Here is a 23,164-nt window from a genome sequence, read left to right as displayed (position 1 = left end):
TGTTCTGTACGGAGGAATGGGCTAAAATTCCTCCAAGCCGGTGTGCAGGACTGATCAACAGTTACCACAAACGTTTAGTTGCAGTTATTGCTGCACAAGGGGGTCACACCAGATACTGAAAGCAAAGGTTCACATACTTTTGCCACTCACAGATGTGTAATATTGGATCATTTTCCTCAATAAATAAATGACCAAGTATAATATTTTTGTCTCATTTGTTTAACTGGGTTCTCTTTATCAACTTTTAGGACTTGTGTGAAAATCTGATGATGTTTTAGGTCATATTTATGCAGAAATATAGAAAATTCTAAAGGGTTCACAAACTTTCAAGCACCACTGTATAGCTGCTGTAACCACATGGGCTCAGGATTACTTTGGTAAACCTTTGTCAAGCACTACAATACAGAGTTACATCCACAAATGTACAAATTAAAACTTTACTGTGCAAAAAGGAAGCCTTATGTTCACTGTGTACAGAAGCACAGTTAATTTCTCTGGGCTTGGCACCATCTGGGATGGACCATCACACAGTGAAAATATGTATTGTGGTCAGACAAATCAGAATTCCAGGGGGTTTTTTTTGGAAGAAATGAACACTGTGTGCGCTGGACCAAAGACAAAAAGGACCATCCGGACTGTTACCAACAACAAGTCCAAAAGCCAGGGTCTGTCATGGTATGGGGTTGTGTTAGTGCCCTTGGTAAAGGTAACTTGCACTTCTGTGATGGCAGCATTAATGCAGAAAAGTACATTGAGGTTTTGGAGCAAAATATCCTGCCTTCAAGATGACACCTTTTCCATGGATATTTCAACAAAACAATGCAAACCCACATTCTGAACACATTTACAAAGATATGGCTAAGGAAGAAGAGGGTGCCTGTCCCCAGTAGAGAATGTGTGGTGAATTTTGAAACGAAAAATATGATGACAATGACCTTGTACTGTTGTATACCTTAAGACATCTTTGCAGGAAGAATGGGACAAAATAACACCTGAAATACTTCATCACTTGGTGTCTTCGGTCCTTAAACATCTTTTATGTGTTGTGAGAAGGAATGGCAACATTATAAAGTGGTAAATTCTTGACTTTTTTCCCAGCTTTTTTTAATATGTTGCAAGAATCAAAACTGTAATCAGTGTTTATTCTGAAAAAAAAAAAACAAGAAGACAGAGTCATCTATATCCCCCACCCTATATACCAAGTTTCAAGATATTATTTGTTGCATTTTTCAAGTTCTGCTGCAGGAAACCAATCCTACTTCTTTACACTGACCTCAGCAGCCCATGGCATAAGCCCACCGGACCTTTGGTCCAGGTGAGCTAAGAATTCAAATTTCTCACATTTCTTAGTATCAAAAGGTACATATACATTACTTAATCAACACATATACCAACTTTCAAGACCATACCACCCATAGTTTTCAAGTTCTGCTCCGGAAACAAAACATACCCCTAAGGCTAACCTGAGAGACTAAGTCTGAAATTGTTTCCATGGAAACATGAAAAATTAAAATTTCTCAAATTTCTTAGTATGAAAAGGCACATCTACATCACCTTGTTAACATGTATACCAAGTTTCAAATCCGTATCATGAATAGTTTTGGATATACAGTATGCTCCGGAAACAAACATTGCTCTTTGAAACGAAGTCAAAATCTATTTTCTATGTAAAAATTTGAAAAATACTTTTAAAAAAAATAAATAAAAAATAGCAAAAGGCACCAGTTCACATGTTGCTTGATATGTATACAAAGTTTCATGACGCTATCTAGCTAGCTATAAAGCTAGTAGTTTTAAAGATATGGCCCGGAAACGAATACGTGACCAGACGGATGGCATACCTGTCAACCCTCCCGTTTTTCCCGGGAAATCCCTTATTTTGACTTATTTCCCGCTGTCTTCCCGTTTTTTTATTTTCCCAAAAATATCCCGTATTTTCACATTATATAAAAGTCCCGTATTTTCACAATATAAAAAAGTCGGTAGGTCCAGAATTCATGACGCGCCTCTGACAGGAGTTTACAGCAGGAAGTCGGGCCATGAATTCACGCCCCCGCCCTCTCAGGCATCAGTAATTACATAACTACGTCCGGAGGTGAGGCTGAACAAGTGATTAGGTCCAGTGTTGCCAGATTGGGCGGTTTTCTGCCCAAGTTGGGCAGTTTCAAGTGCATTTTGGCGGGTTTTGAACATATTTTGGGCTGGAAAACGTCAGCAGTATCTGGCAACACTGATTAGGTCTGAGGTGAAGATGGTGATGCTAATAGCTAAGAAAAACATTAGCCTCTCTTTCTTTGATGATTTCAACAAGTGCGTGGCTGGAATGTTCCCAGACTCTTCCATCGCAAAGAAATTTTCCATGGGGAAAACAAAAGCCTCCCAAATAATCAAAGGTAAGCTACACATGTTTACATTAAGTATGTCTTGGCTAAGACCTCATAAATAGCCTAGTGTAAACTAATGTATTAACTGTTTTATCCACTCATTGTCTATTTTATTTTCTATCTGAAACTTACCCATTTTAAATCAGTCTTGGTTTAATATCTTATATTACTCTCTATTACATCTAGTTTCTCTTTATTACATCTATCTATCTATCTATCTATCTATCTATCTATCTATCTATCTATCTATCTATCTATCTATCTATCTATCTATCTATCTAGTGTTCCGAGGCCATGACTATGGTAAAACCATAATAAATTGCAATGGAATTGAATTTATTGACTGGTTATATAATGACCTTTCTTATTTTAACATAAGATATGTATTTTAGCCCTTAATTTGGGAAATAACTGGTACCACTGAAAGCAAATAAAAATAAATGTATAGTTTATTCACAAATGCACTCTATAAACCATAAGCATATTGAGTTTGTGTCTTGGCTATCACCAACATGCACCAGAGTACAGGAAATCACAAATACTAAATAGAAAATTGCCCCCCATTCAACTACACACCCACTTTTGGTGAAGGGTATGACTTTCCAAAATTTTCCCTTATTTTGAGTTAAAAATCTGGGAAATATCCCTTTTTTTCAAACCTCAAAGTTGACAGGTATGACGGATGGACAGACCTCATTTCTATTCATTTGGGCGGGGGATAAAAAAAACAATACAATTCATGAGGTAAAATATTAAATAAATGTGCTGTTGTATTGGTTTTGCTGCAGTACAGGTCAAAAATGATTTACAAATGATTGCTTTCAGTTTTAATTTAAATTTCAACATACCATCCCAACTTTTTCTGATTTGGGTTTGTATTTAGTATAATCAAATTTTAGCTCAATTGAACAGCAGAAATAGCCAAAAGTGGTGCTGCAGAACACGGGCGCAGATAGAGGGGGGGATTCGTCCCACCCAGATTTAAATTCACTTCGTTCGGTCCCCCCCACTTATAGGGAGGAAAACCGTCTATGCTGTCTTTCTTTGCATAAGGCAAACCTCACGGAAAAATCAAAAGACTAATTACCATTCGGTTTATTGAGGTGCACGGCAGTGTATACATAGTTGCAACAACTCACATAAAACAAAACAAAGACTGATATTCGGTTGGTTGAGCTGCGCAGACTGCACAGGTTGCGAGCTCGAGCTTGGTTGCTATGGTAACCCACAACAAGCTTGACAGGCATATCGGGGTTGGGGTTGGTTTGCTGGCAGCTTTGTCCCCCCCAGTTTTTTGTCCCCCCCAGTTCAAAAAACGTATCTGCGCCCCTGCTGCAGAAAAGTGTTTGGGGTTTTTTAGGTTTTATATTTTATCACTACTTAATGTCAACGGTGAAAACCATTAGCTTGTGTATTTATGTTTGTTTGCCCTTGAAAATGTCAAAATCAAATTGCTTTGACTATCTGTTCATCATTAATAGGTTGCGATACTTGTTTTTGTGTCTGATTGAGCAACAGAAAAACAATGTCTCCACTTTATGAAATATAATTTCCAAATGCAATTAACTTTAACTCTGAAGGCGGGAGACTCCACAAAGTTCTCAGCATGAAGGCTGGAGCATTTGGAGGAGGTATGGCATAGTAAATATAATTTCATATTCAGAGAAATGGAAATAAAGTCTGAATGAAGAAGAAGAAATTGATCGGAGAGAGGAAATGGTATAAAGGAGTCAGAAGATGGAGGAGACTGAGTGAGAGGATGGGAGAAAAATGATGCAAGAGAGAATGACAAGCACAGCTCTATAGCAGTAATGCTAGCAGTCTGTCTCAATGGTCTACATTAGTCTGCTGAGAAAAATGAAGCAGCAGCAGTAGTCGTCTCAGCTGGGACGTTCTCCCTGATACAGAGACCAGACTCATTCAACTTTTATTCCTACTCATGTTCTATTCATTAGCAACACACAGGCCATGGAGGACTGACATCCTCTTAAAGCTAACCACACGAATGGAAAAAGGGTTTTGTGTGTATGTGAAAAAAAACTGCTACAATTTCACTCAGGGTAATGAGGTTCTACATGCAACACTACACTCTTGTTTCCACTTTTCACAAACCTCAGTGAAGATATGAAGTCAGAGTAGAAAGGCTTGTGAAAGACTGGGTCTCTTCACCTCAGTGATTTACCATGCCTGTTTGACTGCAGTGAAGGAGTGGTTTTGATATTGATGCATCCACAAAAAGCAGCTGGACAGAAAAGGCTGCAGAGAAATGTCTCTTGCCACTGCAGAGCTTGTTCATAAGTCATCAACCATAAGTCACTTCCTTCAAAAGTATAGAACACACTGCTAGACAACTGATAAATTCCATCCATCCATTATCTGTAGCCACTTATCCTGTTCTACAGGGTCGCAGGCAAGCTGGAGCCTATCCCAGCTAACTATGGGCGAGAGGCAGGGTACACCCTGGACAAGTCGCCAGATTATCACAGGGCTGACACAGAGACAAACAACCATTCAAACTCTCATTCACACCTACGGTCAATTTAGAGCCACCAATTAGTCTAACCTGCATGTCTTTGGACTGTGGGGAAAACTGGAGCACCCAGAGGAAACCCACGCAGGCATGGGGAGAACATGCAAACTCCACACAGATAGGTCCTCGCTGGCCGCTGGGCTCAAACCCAGGACCTTCTTGCTGTGAGGTGACACCACCATGCCGCCCCAACTGATAAACTCTCATAAGTTATGTCATCTACAGGCTACAAATAAACGTCCCAAGAAACAGCTTACTTCTCCAAAATGATTAAATTATAAATGGCACAAGTTTCCTTGTTTTTGTCCAAAAGGTAGATATAGTTTAAGAATTTTCTACACTTTTAGGTATAGTTTAATCAAAGTTTTCAGCACTGGACAGTTCCTACTGTTCAAACATAGGTTTTGTTTAACTAGATGGAAATCTTTGTATGGAGTCAATTATATGCCAGATGTATTAAACACAACGAGATGATCCCAATTTGGCTGTTGCCAATTAAGCTTTGTTTTTTTTTTTTGAAAAACAAAGGTTAAATTTTCCAAATTTCTCAGGTAGGCAAGTCTTAGAAGAAGGCATACACCCAAATTTTTTATTGGTTAGTTGGAATGGAGAATGATGTCCTCTGACACTCTCTGAAAAATGGCATTCAGAAGCAAAAAACCATTGGCAAAATTCACAAACTAAAACAGCATAATAAATAAACTATCAATGGAAGTATTAAAGGCAGCAGATACATTTCTTACTATTTGTACTTGCAACCAGTGTTGTAGTTGAGTCACTAGACTTCGAGTCTGAGTCCAGTCTCGAGTCCGAATCAAGTCCAAGTCATTAAAAAAAATTTAGAGATGAGTCCGAGTCAAGTCCACTATTGATCCGAGTCAAGTCCAACACTCCAACTGCACCATTTGACGGTGGCTGTTTTAGCACCATTAACATTAGTTTGTTCCTGAACATGATGTATGCAGGTGAACGTGCATTCTCTTTGTCAGGGAGTGCGAAGTATTCTGTCAGAGATGGCTGGGAGATGGATGTAAGTGCAGAAGGTGTGTTTATTAATACAAGTAAAGACAGGTAAACAATCCAGAACTGCAGGCAAAATTGTAAAACAGTGAAACAGGCAACAGGTCAAATGAGGCACAAACAGGCTATCATAGACTCGGTAGAATCAAAGATGAGAAACAGGAAATCAGGGCTCAGGAAACCAAACAAGAAAATAAGTCTCATTAATGTGTCAGCAACGCAACTCAATACTTCGCAAAGTAAGTGTGTTGTTACAGTTTTTATATCGGTGCACTGTTTGCGCCTTAATCCTGGGCAGATGCAAGTTTTTTACTGCGTGAGAGTCCGCTTGGTGTACGTGCTGTCCAGAACGCGCCTGAGAGTCTATCTGATGCACACGCCAAGGTGCACAGGTGTGACACTCTTGCACGAAATTAGTACAAAATTAATATAGATATACATATGCCAAATTATTGTGGCATGTTACAAAAAAATAAAGAAAAAATCTGAGTCCTTGTCACCATTTTCTGAGTCCTAATGCAGTTAAGGCACGAGTCCAAGTCCGAGTCATCAGTGCTCAAGTCCAAGTCGAGCCACAAGTCCTTAAAATTAGGGCACAAGTTGGGCTCGAGTCTGAGTCCTGGACTCGAGTACTACAAGCCTGCTTGCAACATCTCTTTTTAGATTTTGACATTTAATATTTTACTTGTAGATCATGTAATTTTGTTTAATATTTAAGCATCAATTTGGCTTTATACATTTGCTGCAGATATCAGTTTGCCAATTAGATTGCAAAGTCACATCAGATGTTTTATATATAGATGGAATAACATGAGCATACAATCCTATAGTAGACAAAGTGATATTAAAAATTTGTTCCTGCTCATGCTTTATTTCAAACATTTTTTTTTCCAAAAGCAAGTTTCTAAATGGCACCCTAAGCCTCATAGTCCTTCGAGTCCTCATTTTCGTGGTCAACTTTTTCTCCACACATGTTGCATACCTAATGCTGATTAACAAGTTCAATTACTGATGAAGGACATTTTAGCACACATTTTGCCATGTTGCTTTCTGCTATAAATGGCTCCATCAACTATGATTCATCATAGCCACGGAACCTCACCTCGATGTTACAGAAATTAGCCAAATGATCGATGCTTCAGCTTTTACTTCTTCACCCTATCATGCAGAGTCTGACGCAGGTATGGCGATGGTGAATCATTGTCTCAATGCAGCTAAAGCCTGCAATGTGGATGACACATGCCAGAAGCTGCGCACAGAGTATGTGTCGGCCTGCATCGCCCCATCAGTGAAAGCGGGGTCTTGTAACCGCGTGCGTTGCAACAAAGCCCTGCGAAAGTTCTTTGACCGTGTGCCACCTGACTACACACATGAGTTGCTGTTCTGTCCGTGCTCAGACACAGCGTGCTCTGAGCGACGTCGCCAGACCATCGTCCCTGCATGCTCATATGAAGAAAGAGAAAAACCCAACTGCCTGGCTCAGCTCAGCAGCTGTGAGGATGACCTTGTGTGCAAGTGAGTACATGATCCATGCAATACTAAGATCAGTTTCATTTATTTTCACCAAACAGTGATGGATGATTTACAGGCTAAAACCTCATAATATCATTTTAAAAGGTGCCAAGCAAAACCTGTGTCGGATGGTAATCGCAGTTTTGGATGTTATTTAGAGGCAAAATTTTGACACGCTATTTGACATACCATTTAGCAGTCCCACAGCCCCAGTTTCAGTTAAGGAAGTGGTGAAGTAAGTAAACATCCTCCTGGTTATTGCTTTTCAGCCATTTGTGGTATGGGGCTGTTCAAGATGATGTGGTGCTTAGCTAGCAAATTAGAGTGGGGCAGAGAGAGAGTACACTGACAGCAAAAGTCACTCCACAAGACTCTCAATGGAGTTGAAAATGAGTGCTCAGCTCCCTATCCCTCTATCTCACACACACTCTTTATGTCACAAACCCAAGTGCTTTCATCTATCTCTCCTATTGATCACAATTCTACCACTCTCACCCACTGGCATGCATGAGACACAGCACATCACACAGCATGTGCACTTACTGCCACAACTGTCTCATTATCATATGCAATCAGGACTTATGGACAACCCCTTTAATCAATTGGCTAATTTCCATTAGTCAGTTTTGTGACTGGTTAAATGTCTGGAAGAAATGGCAGCACACCAGCAGTTTTTTAATGCCTATCATGTGGCTGATGACAAAGTAGAAGCCAAACAAATCAGAAGGTCTGTGCAACAGAGAGTGGATAAGATTGAGTACAACAGGACAGATCAATCTTGGAACATTCCAGCCACCTTTAGTTCTGCCATGGCATTTGGTTTCAACAGGACTCAACAGATTGCATGTAATACAAAAGAAAAATGCAGTATGTCTTTTTATTTGGTTAATTGATTTTGTAGATCAATCCAACAGGGCACATGTTTCCACTGTCTGCTTATATGAGGAATGTTGATGCCAAGAAATTGAGCCTGGTGTGACCCTGATCTGAAATGAAACTACCTTCAACTACCTCACTCAAAATGGGAAGTGTGTGTGTGTGTGGGGGGGGGGGGGGGGGAGCAATGGAGGAATATGCTGGCTGGTTGGATGATGGATGTGTTGTTATGATTCCCTCAGATCTCGTTGGGCCCAGTTCAAGCATGACTGCCAGCCCTCAGAGCTTACTGCCAGTGGCTGCCATCAAGAGAACTATGGCGCCTGCCTCGTTGCATATACTGGTCTGATAGGTGAGAATGTAAAATTTAATGAGAGAATCACTAAAACGCAACAAATGCATACAACACTTTAGTTGAACATACTTTAAAAGCTAGTCATTCATACCTAGGTGACTTCTACCATTCAGCATATATGATTTTATTTTGATGTTTAAGCTGGAAGGTCTAGTCTGAGAAAGTGGAAAAGGCAGGGATGTAGGGAAAGAGATGTAGGAAAAAAAATAAAGAAAAGACACATGGCCTAGTTCTTTAGTATTAAAACAGTTTGTTGTGAGGTGTGCAGATGTTACACTTTTGTGTTCTGGGACAAAAGAAATCGATGTCTTCAAACAAGTCCATCTCAGGCCACAAAAGCACCAAAGTGCAGCACTTCCACTTTTCCCCCCTTTCAGCTGTAGTCAAGTCTCTCACCATGCAGACAATGAGTATGACAGCAGCATTTCTATTCCCCATAGAAAATGCATGCACACACCTCACAGAGCTAGAAACATCAAGAGAGAAAAAAACAACTCTACAATCTCTAGTTGACATCCATGCATACACTTCACAATGGATAGAAGAAAAACAGGTACACAATGTAGTGATTTTCTTTCCTTCCCTCTGTCTTTCAGTCTTTGTCTCTCAGTCTCTGAATCTCAGTCTCTTACCCACACACATCGTATAAAGTTGTGAACGTAAAGATTTTCTGTACTTTTCAGTGCCTCTATTGCTGTGATGGTGTAGTAGTAGATAAAGTGATTGTCAAACAATGTGTGAAATCAAGCAAACTGGGTTTCGGAAAGGCAAGTGTGAGAAACAGCAAGCTCTCTACAGAGAGACCTGCACACAGTGTTCAGGAACATTTCAGAGCAGTCAGATGGAGGAAAACTTTTCATTACAGATAAAAAAAATTCTGACTAAGGAGAAATAAGTTTGCGTTTAATTTTTATTATTATTTTTAAATCATTAAATATACTTATTTTCTCTCTTTCTGACTACTTCTGCAGGAACCACTATCACCCCAAACTATCTGGACAACTCCACATCTAATGTTGGGCCGTGGTGCTCGTGTGCAGCTAGTGGGAATCACAGGGAGCAGTGCTATGACTTCCTTATCCATTTCCATGACAACAGCTGTCTAAGTGAGTCCTTTCTCCAAACTTGCCAAGTGATTGAATTTACTAAGGTACACAGGTCCATTTTATCTCTGTACCAATGTTATTGTGGAAAGGTGTGTATTGTTTGCCCAGCAGGGGCTCACAACCCTCCCATTTCCCATCGCCCTGCTCACCAGCAGTTAAATACAGAGCCATGATGCTCTACACACAGAAACCCAGCAGTGTCCTGAATAATCTTATAACAGACTTGCGGCAATAGAAATACAACCCCAATTCCAAAAGAGCTTGGACACTGTTTATTTAAAAACATAAATAAAAAGAGAATGTGATGGTTTGCAAATCATGGAAATGCTATATTTAATTGAAAATAGTCCAAAGGCAACATGTCGAATGTTGAAACTGAGAAATTTTATTGCTTTTTGAAAAATATATGCTCATTTTGAATTTGATGCCAGCAACATGTTTCAAAAAAGTTGGGATGGGGCATGTTTACCATTGTGCTGCATAATCTCTACTGTCAACAACACTCTGTAAACGTTTAGGAATTGAGGAGACCAATTGCTGTAGTTTTGAAAGGGAAATGTTGTCCCATTCTTGCCTGATATACAATTTCAGTTGCTCAACAGTCCGGGGTCTCCTTTATCATATTTTGCATTTCATAATGTGCTGAATGTTTTAAATATGAGACAGGTCAAAACTGCAGGCAGGCCAGTTTAGCACCTGGACTCTTTTACTATGGAACCATGCAGTAGTAATACATGCAGAATGTGGTTTGGCATTGTCTTGCTGAAATAAGCAAGGCCTTCCTTGAAAAAGACATTGTTTGGATGGCAGCATGTTGGTCCAAAACTTATATTGTGTGTGTGTGTGTGTGTGTGTGTGTGTGTGTGTGTGTGTGTGTGTGTGTGTGTAATTCAGCATTAATGGTGTCTTCCCAGATATGCAGGTTACCCATGTCATGTGCACTAATGTTCCCCCATTCCAGCACAGATGCTGGCTTTTGAACTGTCCCCCTCCTCTTTAGCCCTGAAAATGCAATGTCCATGTTTTGCAAAAAACATTTTCAAATTTCAATTCATCAGACCACAGGACAGTTTTCCACTTCGCCTCAGTCCATTGTAAATGAGCTCAGGCCCAGAGAAGGTGGTGGTGTGTCTGGATATTTTTTATATTTGGTTTTAACTTGCATTTGTGGATGCAGTGATGAACTGTGTTCACAGATGATGGTTTTCTGAAGTGTTCCTGAGCCCATGCAGCGATTTCCACTACAGAATCATGTCTCTTTTTAATGCAGTGCAGCCTGAGGGTCTGTACCTCATGGGCATTCAATGTTGTTTTTTGTCCCTTGTGTACAGAAATTTATCCAGATTCTCTGAATCTTTCATGATATTATGTACCATACATGAGATGATCCCCAAATTCTTTGCAATTTTACACTGAGGAATGTTATTCTTAAATTATTGCACTGTTTGCCCGCACAGTCTTTCACAGAGCAGTGAACCCCTCCCCATCTTTACTTCTGAGAGAGACAGCCTCTCTGGGATGTTCTTTTTTACCTACTCATGTTACCTGTTGCCAATTAACCCAATTAGGCTTTTTTTTTTTTACATTGCATAACTTTTCCAGTCTTTTGTTGCGTCTGTCCCAACTTTTTTGAAACATGTTCCTGGCACTAAATTCAAAATGAGCATATATTGTTGTTTTTTTTTAAAAAAAAAGGATTTCTCAGTTTCAACATTAGATATTTTGTCTGTACTATTTTCAATTAAATATGGGGTTTCCATGATTTGCAAATCATAGCATTCTGTTTTAATTTATATTTTACACAGCATCCCAACTTTTTTTGGAAATGGGGTTGTAATTCATTTGTTGATACTGATGGAAAATATCCAATAAGTCAATTTACATTTCCCTTGGGGAATAGAATGGCAGTGTACTGCGAAAAGGGCCAATGACACAGTTTACTGGCTGTCTCTGTTATGTCAAGTATTAGGCCTAAATATGAACCGACAAATGTTCATAATGTACTTAAAACGGGTGGCACGGTGGTATAGTGGTTAGAATTGTCACCTCACAGCAAGAAGGTCCGGGTTCGAGCCCTGTGGCCGTCGAGGGCTTTTCTGTGTGGAGTTTGCATGTTCTCCCCGTGTCCACGTGGGTTTCCTCCGGGTGCTCCGGTTTCTCCCACAGTCCAAAGACATGCAGGTTAGGTTAATTGGTGACTCTAAATTGGCTGTAGGTGTGAACGTGAGTGTGAATGGTTGTCTGTGTCAGCCCTGTGATGACCTGGCGACTTGTCCAGGATGTACCCTGCCTTTCACCCGTAGTCAGCTGGGATAGGCTCCAGCTTGCCTGCGACCCTGTAGAACAGGATAAAGCGGCTAGAGATAATAAGATGAGATGTATTTAAAACAGAGCATATCAAAGTTTTCTCCTGTGTTAAGGGGGAGACATTGGAATCAAATGGATTACATGGATGTGACTGGATTTCAATTATTCAGACATCAAGAATATGGGCTACACTTACTTATATTGAACTTCTGGCTTTGGGTTATTCAATCCTTGTTCCAATGGCTGTAATGTATCTAAGACACTCAGCTGGACCTGTATACTATAAGCCAACATACTTGAAAAGACAACAGAGGCTTTCTGTTTAAAGTTTCACCCTATAATCCTGAGTGATTAAAGCCTGACAATGTCCAAAGAAGTTAAATTGGGCCTGTTGTCTTAGTGGAAAGAATACCACTATTTTCCTCTCCCTCTGTTGATTATTGCAACACCAGCTGACCACAAACATCTATCTGTTCATGTAAACAGATGCACAGTTGTACTTATGTTGTCATGTTAGCAACAGATTTAGATGTCTCAGAGGAAGCACTTGTTAGCCCTTTGGCAGGATGTCAGCTGCAATGTGATTAAAGAAAGCCTACATACTAAATACTAAGCTGATATACAGTATGTTGTTTAACTACAAAACAGAACTCTAAAAATTCTGGGAAATATGTAATCCAATTTGCACTATTTTTATAACCCAGTGCTGGGTCAATATAGACAACAGAATACATGTTGGATTAATGTGACTATATACTGTAGTTCTATTTGTAGAATGTGCTGGCCTACTGGGTTCTATGTGCTGGATTGCTTTAACCATTCAAATTTGGGTAATTTTCATCCTTATTCCTGTATTTCTGGGTTGTTTGGTCATTTTATGAGAATGTATGACCCAGGTGGGGGATTTATTCATTCAGACCCCGTTTACACATAGCCGGGTATCTGTAAAAATGGATATTTATTTATGCGGTTGCACCCATCATTTACACGTAAACGGAGGTTTCAGTCACTGAAAACGGCTGCTTTCGAAAACTCCGGGCAAAGTGGAGATTTGTGAAAACTCCGTTTTCATGCCTGCGTGTAAATAGTGGAAAAGGGAGTTTTATCCATGTTATGGGGGAAACGGAGTTTTAGCATTGTGATCTGACGGTCCCTCCTCCTTGGCTTTCAGATCTCTGGTTGGCTTTCTATTTGTTTGACATGTTTCTGACAGCCTTCCCTGGCTGTTTTTGAGCATTGTGTAAATAGAATTATTTTCTAGTACGGGAAGGAGAAGATACCCGTTTTCATAAATACCCGGCTACGTGTAAACGAAGTATCATTCTCCTTTATTTATCCACTTTATCCTGGTCATGGTCATAGTCGATCTAGAACCTATTCTGGGAACATTGGGCATAAGGCACAACTACATAACCACTCTGGGATACAAGGTCCATCATACAACACCATAGACCCATTCATACCTAGGAACAATTATAATTGTCAATTAAAATTTATTTAATCAGTACAATACTTTGCATTACTTTTAGCAGGGTACATATGTGCACAATGTAATTTTACTTGTAAATGCATAGAAATAGAATTTAATTGATTAACTAAATGGCAAAAATGGCAAAATACTAAGAAAAGAATGTGCTCAGGTTATCTAAAGTCTAAAGCTAACACAAACCAGGAAAAAAAAAAAACAAACTGAGAAATAAGGCACTTACCGATTTTCTGTCAGTTAGGTGCTTCATGACTGTCTCGTCTCGTCTTCTTCCGCTTATCCGGGACCGGGTCGCGGAGGCAGCAGTCTAAGCATGGAAGCCCAAACTTCCCTTTCCCCAGACACCTCGACCAGCTCCTCGGGAAGAACACCGAGGCGTTCCCAGGCCAGCCGAGAGACATAGTCCCTCCAGCGTGTCCTGGGTCTTCCCCGGGGCCTCTTCCCGGGGGGACATGCCTGGAACACCTCCCCAGGGAGGCGTCCAGGAGGCATCCGAAAAAGATGCCCAAGCCACCTCAGCTGATTCCTCTCGATGTGGAGGAGCAGCAGCTCTACTCCGAGCTCCTCCCGAGTGACTGTGCTTCTCACCCTATCTCTAAGGGAGTGCCCAGCCACCCTGCGAAGGAAACTCATTTCGGCCGCTTGTATCCGCGATCTTGTTCTTTCGGTCATTACCCAAAGCTCATGACCATAGGTGAGAGTCGGAACGTAGATCGACCGGTAAATTGAGAGCTTCGCCTTTTGGCTCAGGTCCTTCTTCACCACGACGGACCGGTAAAGCGACCGCATCACTGCAGAGGCTGCACCGATCCGCCTGTCGATCTCACGCTCCATCCTTCCCTCACTCGTGAACAAGATCCCGAGATACTTAAACTCCTCCACTTGAGGCAGGACTTCTCCACCAACCTGGAGAGGGCAAGCCACCCTTTTCCGGTCGAGAACCATGGCCTCGGACTTGGAGGTGCTGATTCTCACCCCAGCCGCTTCACACTCGACTGCAAACCGCCCCAGTGCATGCTGAAGGTCCTGGTTTGAAGAAGCCAACAGGACAACATCATCCGCAAAAAGCAGAGATGAAATCCTGTGGTTCCCAAACAGGATTCCTTCTGGCCCCTGGCTGCGCCTAGAAATTCTGTCCATAAAAATTATGAACAGAACCGGTGACAAAGGGCAGCCCTGACGGAGTCCAACATGCACTGGGAACAGGTCTGACTTACTGCCAGCAATGCGAACCAGACTCCTGCTCCGTTCGTACAGGGACCGGACAGCCCTTAGCAAAGAGCCCCGAACCCCATACTCCCGAAGCACCCCCCACAGAATACCACGGGGAACACGGTCGAATGCCTTCTCCAGATCCACAAAGCACATGTGGACTGGTTGGGCAAACTCCCATGAACCCTCGAGCACCCTATGAAGGGTATAGAGCTGGTCCAGTGTTCCGCGACCAGGACGAAAACCGCATTGTTCCTCCTGGATCCGAGGTTCGACCATTGGTCGAATTCTCCTCTCCAGTACCCTGGAGTAAACCTTCCCTGGGAGGCTGAAAAGTGTGATTTCCCCTATAATTGGAGCACACTCTCCGGTCCCCTTTCTTAAAAAGAGGGACCACCACCCCAGTCTGCCACTCCAGAGGCACTGTCCCCGACCACCACATGATGTTGCAGAGGCGTGTCAACCAAGACAGCCCCACAACATCCAGAGACTTGAGATACTCAGGGCGGCTCTCATCCACCCCTGGTGCCTTGCCACCGAGGAGCTTGCAAACCACCTCAGTGACTTCGGCTTGGGTAATGGACGAGTCCACCTCTGAGTCATCAGCCTCAGTCTCCTCAGTGGAAGACATGACGGTGGGATTGAGGAGATCCTCAAAGTATTCTTCCACCGCCCGACAATGTCCCCAGTCGAGGTCAACAGCTCCCCACCCGCACTGTAAACAGTGTTGGCAGAGTACTGCTTCCCCCTCCTGAGGCACCGGACGGTTTGCCAGAATTTCTTCAAGGCCGACCGATAGTCCTTCTCCATGACCTCCCCAAACTCCTCCCAGTTCCGAGTTTTTGCCTCCGCAACTGCCTGAGCTGCAGCACGCCTGGCCTGCCGATACCCATCTGCTGCCTCAGGAGTCCCGGAGGTCAACATGGCCCGATAGGACTCCTTCTTCAGCTTGACAGCATCCCTTAGTTCCGGTGTCCACCACCGGGTTCGGGGATTGCCGCCACGACAGGCACCGGAGACCTTGCGTCCACAATGGAGGTAGAGAACATGGTCCACTCAGACTCAATGTCCCCCGCCTCCCTCGGAAGCTGGGAAAAGCTCTCCCGGAGGTGGGAGTTAAAGACCTCCCCAACAGAGTGCTCGGCCAGACGTTCCCAGCAGACCCTCACCATACGTTTGGGCCTGCCAGGTCTGTCCAGCTTCCTCCTCCGCCAGCGGATCCAACTCACCACCAGGTGGTGATCAGTTGACAGCTCAGCCCCTCTCTTCACCCAAGTGTCCAAGACATAGGGCCGGAGATCAGATGAAATGACTACAAAGTCTATCATCGACCTCCGACCTGGTGCCACGTGCACTTATGGACACCCCTATGCTCGAACATGGTGTTCGTTATGGACAAACCGTGACTAGCACAGAAGTCCAATAACAAAACACCACTCGGGTTCAGATTGGGGAGGCCGTTCCTCCCAACCACGCCCCTCCAGGTGTCACTGTCATTGCCCACGTGAGCATTGAAGTCCCCCAGTAGCACAATGGAGTCCCCAGTCTGAGCACCCCTCAGTACCTCTCCCAGGGACTCCAAGAAGGCCGGATACTCTATACTGCTATTTGGCCCATAGGCACAAACAACAGCAAGACCCCTCTCCCCAATCCGAAGGCACGGAGAGGCAACCCTCTTGTTCACTGGGGTAAACTCCAACACATGGCGGCTGAGCTGGGGAGCTATAAGCAAGCCCACACCAGCCCGCCGCCGCTCACCATGGGCGACTCCAGAGAAGTGGAAAGTCCAGCCCCTCTCGAGGAGCTGGGTTCCAGAGCCCAAGCTGTGCGTGGAGGTGAGCCCGACTATCTCTAACCGGTACCTCTCAACCTCCCGCACAAGCTCAGGCTCTTTCCCCCCCAGCGAAGTGACATTCCATGTCCCAACAGCCAGCCGCTGTGTCCGGGGATCAGGTCGTCGAGGCCCCTGCCTTCGACTGCCACCCAATCCACACTGCACCAATCCCCTACTGCTACCTCTGTGGGTGGTGAACCCACAGGAGGTCGGGCCCACGTCACCTCTTCGGGCTGAGCCCGGCCGGGCCCCATGGGCAAAGGCCCGGCCACCAAGCGCTCGCATACGAGCCCCAACCCCGGGCCTGGCTCCAGGGTGGGGCCCCGGCTGCGTCATACCGGGCGATGTCACGGTCCTTGCTTTTTTCTCCATAGGGGTTTTTGGTGAACTGCTCTTGGTCTGGCCTGTCACCTAGGACCTGTCTGCCTTGGGAAACCCTGACAGGGGCATAATGCCCCCGACAACATAGCTCCTAGGATCATTCAAGCACACAAACCCCTCCACCACAATAAGGTGGCAGTTCTAGGAGGGGTGCTTCATGACTGTCTGTTGAGAATTCTCTGCAGCTTTGAGTTCTATCAGGTAATGCTGCAGCAATAAAACTAACCTAAATGCCAGGTTGTTGTGACATCCCAGCAGTATAACTAAACCAAATGCAGCTTCTAATGGCAGCCCAGATGTTATATTGCACTAACTACCCAAACGTTTGGTTAACATAAAACAGAATAACTCAAAAAAATAACCTAAAACACTTGCCTCAGCTGTTGGGTAATGTAAATAACCTAGCATTTTTTAAGAGTGAGGGTTACACGAATAAAATGACAAGGGGACTCTGTAGAGTGCATACCTCCACCAAGCCACATATTCAGATTTGTATCAAAACCTAATCAATTGTTCCTTGGCCCATGTCCCACCTTTCCTCAAAATTTAATCAAAATCTGTTCACTACTTTTGGAGTTACATTTGGAACAGACAAACAAACAAAAGGGCGCTTACCTCCACCAAGCCACATCAAATATCAATATCAAAATCAAATCACTTTAACCTAGGATAATACTAAAGCTGTACACCAAATTTCATCAAAATCTGTTCACTATTTTTTGAGATGTTGGGAACAGACAAAAAAAATCCTGGTTCCACATACATAAGCATTTGCCTCAAAATGTAATCAATTGTTCCTTGGCCCATGTCCCTCCTTTCCTCAAAATTTCATCAAAATCCATTCACTACTTTTTGAGTTATGTTGGGAACAGGCAAACAAACAAATGAAAAGTTGTGCAGAGCACGATACTTGCAAAAATCACAAAGAAATGGAAGTTATGGCTGATTCGGTGTTTTTACAAGATTTGACCTTGGTGATCTTGACCTTTGACCTTGACCCACCAAAAACTAAAGATGTCTTTTTGTGACCCTAGTGAGTTGTCCTGTGCATTTTGGTGAAGATTGCTCAAGAAATGACAACGCTAGAGCACCAACAAACAAACAAACAAACAAACAGACAAATGAACAGATCAACATACTTGCAAAAATCTCCGATTTTCTTAATTAACAAAAAGAGGCAAAAACATAACTTCCTCCAACAAAGTTGGTGGAGGTAAAGACCATTCTATTTGCACAAGAGTATCAATACAAGAAGACAGGAACAACATTTTAACACAAAATTTAAAACATAATTAAGAGACATCGCCCTCTAGACCTGTGAATCAAGAGTTTTAACATATTAACATATTAGCGATAGAGATTTTATGTTTGTACTAGCTGTGGCAGTGTTCCAAACAGAAGGAGATTTGTATGAACCCATGTCTAGATGAACTTTGTTCTACAATGTGTTTATGAAGCTTACTCCAAACTTCATAATCAGTTGTTGAGGTTCAATTTGTCTGTCCTTGCAGTGACACATAGAAGCAGTGACAAAGCATTTTTTACTTGGAAGTTTTGGCTGACAACTTAGTGACGTGTGGCTTGGCTGCTAACAGTACTGCTAACTCAAAGTCCAATACCAACCCTGAAATTTCCTGGTCTCCAGCAAATCTCTATTTCTGACATGTCTGCTACTGTATTTTAATTGCTCCTGGTGCACACTTCTCTCTCTCTCTCTCTCATGAGAGAGAGAGAGAGAGTGTGTGTGTGTGTGTGTGTGTGTGTGTGTGTGTGTGTGTGTGTGTGTGTGTGTGTGTGTGTGTGTGTTGGTTTGAGTCTAAGCGCTGACTCTGATGTCTCAGTAATTGCATGTAATTTGGCTCCCTGCAGTAAAACTAATGGTGCAAAGAGTCAGAAAGTTACAAAGAGGAGAAAAGCAAAGATCAGCGCAGAAAGTAGCTGAGGGGGTTTGGGTGTTTTTTTGTTTTCAAAATTCACTGAACCTTCAGTGCCCAGCTTTCCTAGACGAATGGAACTCACAGGTATACAAGTTAACTGAACATCATCATTGTGACATTGTAACTGTGGCCTTGGATACTATTACACATTTAATATTAATATGGAGATGATTATAGGAAATCGCACACATCAATTGGTCAAGAAATTCTGACTATTTCTTGATAATCACCTCGAGCGATTCAGCAAAATGGCGGCCAATCACTTCGTCACCATAAGTGAGGAAGAATTACAGATTATGAGAGAAAATGCTGTTCCTAAAAGCACTAAAGATGCGATGAAGTTTGGTCTAAAACTATTCAAAGGTAAGGTGGAATTGTGATTTATTTTATCGATTTCAAAACAAAGTATTTTATGTAACATAGATAAGTGACACAAGCCTGTGCGTGCCTTTATTACATTTGTATGCTGCTCTTGAAGTTTGAAATAAATTATTTTTTTAATTACCCATGTATTTATACTAAAATAATTATCCACCTCAGGCTCCGTGAATATCGGTGAATAATAACTTTGACTTTGTCTTGGTTATTATTCACTAATCTTCACCTCGCCTTCAGTGAATAATTGTTAATAATGATGATGATGATGATGATGATGATGATGATAATGGGCTCTGTGTGTGTGCGTGGGAGTATTATTGAGGAGGTAGGCACATGATCTTAATACAAGTTTCTCCAGGTCACATCTAAAATGCCCATTTTGTCTTACTATCTTACATTTGTCTTTCATTATCACACCATAATCACTAGCATTAGAGCTTGAGACCTAGCTACATGATATAATAGTGTGGCGACTACAATTATCGACAGTCCATAATTATCGACACCTTTCCAGATTTACCAATAAAAACCAATTTTACAAAGGTCGGTTTCAGTTCCAACAGTTATTATTGGTTAATTAATCAACCGGAAGACCCTCCCTTTGATCTTGTCATCTGATGACACAGCACGTTACCTGAGATGGAATTTTTTTTTTAAGCACAATCAGCAATTTGAAGAAAACTTGCACGTTATCATCGCAGGTAAGCATGGTGGAAAGATCATGGACACGTTTTTACAACCCCGATTCCAAAAAAGTTGAGACAAAGTACAAATTGTAAATAAAAATGGAATGCAATAATTTACAAATCTCAAAAACTGATATTGTATTCACAATAGAACATAGACAACATATCAAATGTCGAAAGTGAGACATTTTGAAATTTCATGCCAAATATTGGCTCATTTGAAATTTCATGACAGCGACACATCTCAAAAAAGTTGGGACTGGGGCAATAAGAGGCTGGAAAAGTTAAAGGAACAGCTGGAGAACCAAATTGCAACTCATTCAATTGGCAATAGGTCATTAACATGACTGGGTATAAAAAGAGCATCTTGGAGTGGCAGTGGCTCTCAGAAGTAAAGATGGGAAGAGGATCACTAATCCCCCTAATTCTGCACCAACAAATAGTGGAGCAATATCAGAAAGGAGTTCGACAGTGTAAAATTGCAAAAGAGTTTGAACATCATCTACAGTGCATAATATCATCAAAAGATTCAGAGAATCTGGAAGAATCTCTGTGCGTAAGGGTCAAGGCCGGAAAACCATACTGGGTGCCCGTGATCTTCAGGCCCTTAGACGGCACTGCATCACATACAGGCATGCTTCTGTATTGGAAATCACAAAATGGGCTCAGGAATATTTCCAGAGAACATTATCTGTGAACACAATTCACCGTGCCATCCGCCGTTGCCAGCTAAAACTCTATAGTTCAAAGAAAAAGCCGTATCTAAACATGATCCAGAAGCGCAGACATCTTCTCTGGGCCAAAGCTCATTTAAAACGGACTGTGGCAAAGTGGAAAACTGTTCTGTGGTCAGACAAATCAAAATTTGAAGTTCTTTATAGTAATCAGGGATGCCATGTCATTCGGACTAAAGAGGAGAAGGACGACCCGAGTTGTTATCAGCGCTCAGTTCAGAAGCCTGCATCTCTGATGGTATGGGGTTGCATTAGTGCGTGTGGCATGGGCAGCTTACACATCTGGAAAGACACCATCAATGCTGAAAGGTATATCCAGGTTCTAGAGCAACATATGCTCCCATCCAGACGACATCTCTTTCAGGGAAGACCTTGCATTTTCCAACATGACAATGCCAAACTACATACTGCATCAATTACAGCATCATGGCTGCGTAGAAGAAGGGTCTGGGTACTGAACTGGCCAGCCTGCAGTCCAGATCTTTCACCCATAGAAAACATTTGGCGCATCATAAAATGGAAGATACGACAAAAAAGACCTAAGACAGTTGAGCAACTAGAATCCTACATTAGACAAGAATGGGTTAACATTCCTATCCCTAAACTTGAGCAACTTGTCTCCTCAGTCCCCAGACATTTACAGACTGTTGTAAAGAGAAAAGGGGATGCCTCACAGTGGTAAACATGGCCTTGTCCCAACTTTTTTGAGATGTGGTGTTGTCATGAAATTTAAAATCACCTAATTTTTCTCTTTAAATGATACGTTTTCTCAGTTTAAACATTTGATATGTCATCTATGTTCTATTCTGAATAAAATATGGAATTTTGAAACTTCCACATCATTGCATTCCATTTTTATTTACAATTTGTACTTTGTCCCAACTTTTTTGGAATCGGGGTTGTACTTATCAAATTCACCGATATATCTTGATATCCTTATCAAAACCGACTTTGTTTCTTACTCTTTCATTTGACAGTCACCATTTTGTATCTAAACGCACATTTGAGAAGTCACGTGACGTGTCACAATCACTTTCACCGGTGTCCACCATTATCGACATCCTGTGGAATTAAATGACATTTACAACTGTTATGTATCAATCTTTGTGCAACATTGTTGAAGTAGATGGAGTACTTTAAAAAAATAAAAGTGCTGTGATTTATAATATTTTTTTCTGATTCATAACAGAATGGAATGCTTATAGAGTATTTGGAATCCTGTTGCAATAAATAGAATTAGACCAGAATTAAATTCCTAGCATACAATAAATTACATGCTTGAAATATTCAGATTTTTCTATTCTGTTCAGATTTTTTTCACTTTTTTTCAGTTTGCTGTAAATATCTACCACATATTGCAGTATGAGTAGACATTTTATATTTTGGTTCGAGGAATGACATGCGACCTTTGACCTGGATTTTCATGTGGTTACAATGTCAATTGCCTGTTGACGTTTATTGGTAAACGACAAAACTAGAAATTAATACAAACAACAATGAATGATTAACAAAATGTGATCTACAAAAATACTTAGAAAGTGGGTAGAATGTGGAACAAAAAGATTTTCTGACAGGTTAAACATTATCAGTTTAATTTACATTATCATTATCAATTTACTTCCTCATTTATGTAAGCACCGACATCAATATATTTATATAAAATATATTTTGTACTAAATATAAGTCTATGTAAAACAAATTTTAAATAAAAATTATGTTTTGTTAACTTAATACCACATACCGATTTTTTTTTTCATAATCATCCGGATGTCGATAATTGTGGAACGGTGTCATGTGATCTGATATGCTAAGTAATCAGGAATCAATTCTTTTTTCTTCCAGTGGAAGTTTGAGTCACTATCCATGCACAATTTAAGTATTGAAAGTCTTTTCATCAGTGACATCTACATCACCAGATGTAGAGAAAGAGCCACCTGCATCCTCCATGACCCCACCCACCCTGCACATGGACTTTTCACTCCCCTGCCCTCTGGAAGGAGGCTGTGCTGCATCCGGGCAAAAACATCCAGACTGAAAAACAGCTTCTACCCAGATGCAGTCAGACTGCTGAACTGCTCCACCCCCCATATAGTGAACACTACACAGCATACCAACATGCCTTAATACTGTGAACTGTTGCTGCTCATGGTTTTGCTGCTGTACTTTCGCACTGTTGCACTGAACACCTTTAAGGTGTTGTCACTGCAGTACATTGTGCAATATTTTTTTTGTCCAAGCTACCTTGTTAGCAATCTAAAATTAAATATCTACTCTTGGAGGTAGTATTAAATAAGCTAACTACTTAGAACAGTGTTGTGTTTAGGTAGCCGTCTAACTCAGCTAATGTTGCTAGATAAGAATGTGCCAATTCTATTAAGCACTGTATACACACTATTTTTTATGTTTAAGGGAGCAAACAATTCCTG

The 23,164-nt window shown here is 41.7% G+C and overlaps 1 protein-coding gene across 2 annotated transcripts in view; it reads left to right on the top strand.

Moving 5' to 3' along the window:
* The window catches only part of gfra4a (GDNF family receptor alpha 4a), a 273,181-nt gene that overhangs the window by 243,461 nt on the left and 6,556 nt on the right, over nt 1–23,164 (top strand). For both annotated transcript variants that reach the window (XM_060924683.1, XM_060924684.1), the window contains exons 4-6: nt 7,104–7,449; nt 8,565–8,674; nt 9,649–9,783. In XM_060924683.1, the coding sequence (XP_060780666.1) occupies nt 7,104–7,449; nt 8,565–8,674; nt 9,649–9,783 (591 nt within the window). The remainder of the gene's footprint in view (nt 1–7,103; nt 7,450–8,564; nt 8,675–9,648; nt 9,784–23,164) is intronic.

Source organism: Neoarius graeffei, chromosome 7 (genome assembly GCF_027579695.1).
Source record: "Neoarius graeffei isolate fNeoGra1 chromosome 7, fNeoGra1.pri, whole genome shotgun sequence".
Classification (NCBI taxonomy): Eukaryota; Metazoa; Chordata; class Actinopteri; order Siluriformes; family Ariidae; genus Neoarius; species Neoarius graeffei.
This window is presented reverse-complemented; position numbering and strand designations above follow the sequence as displayed.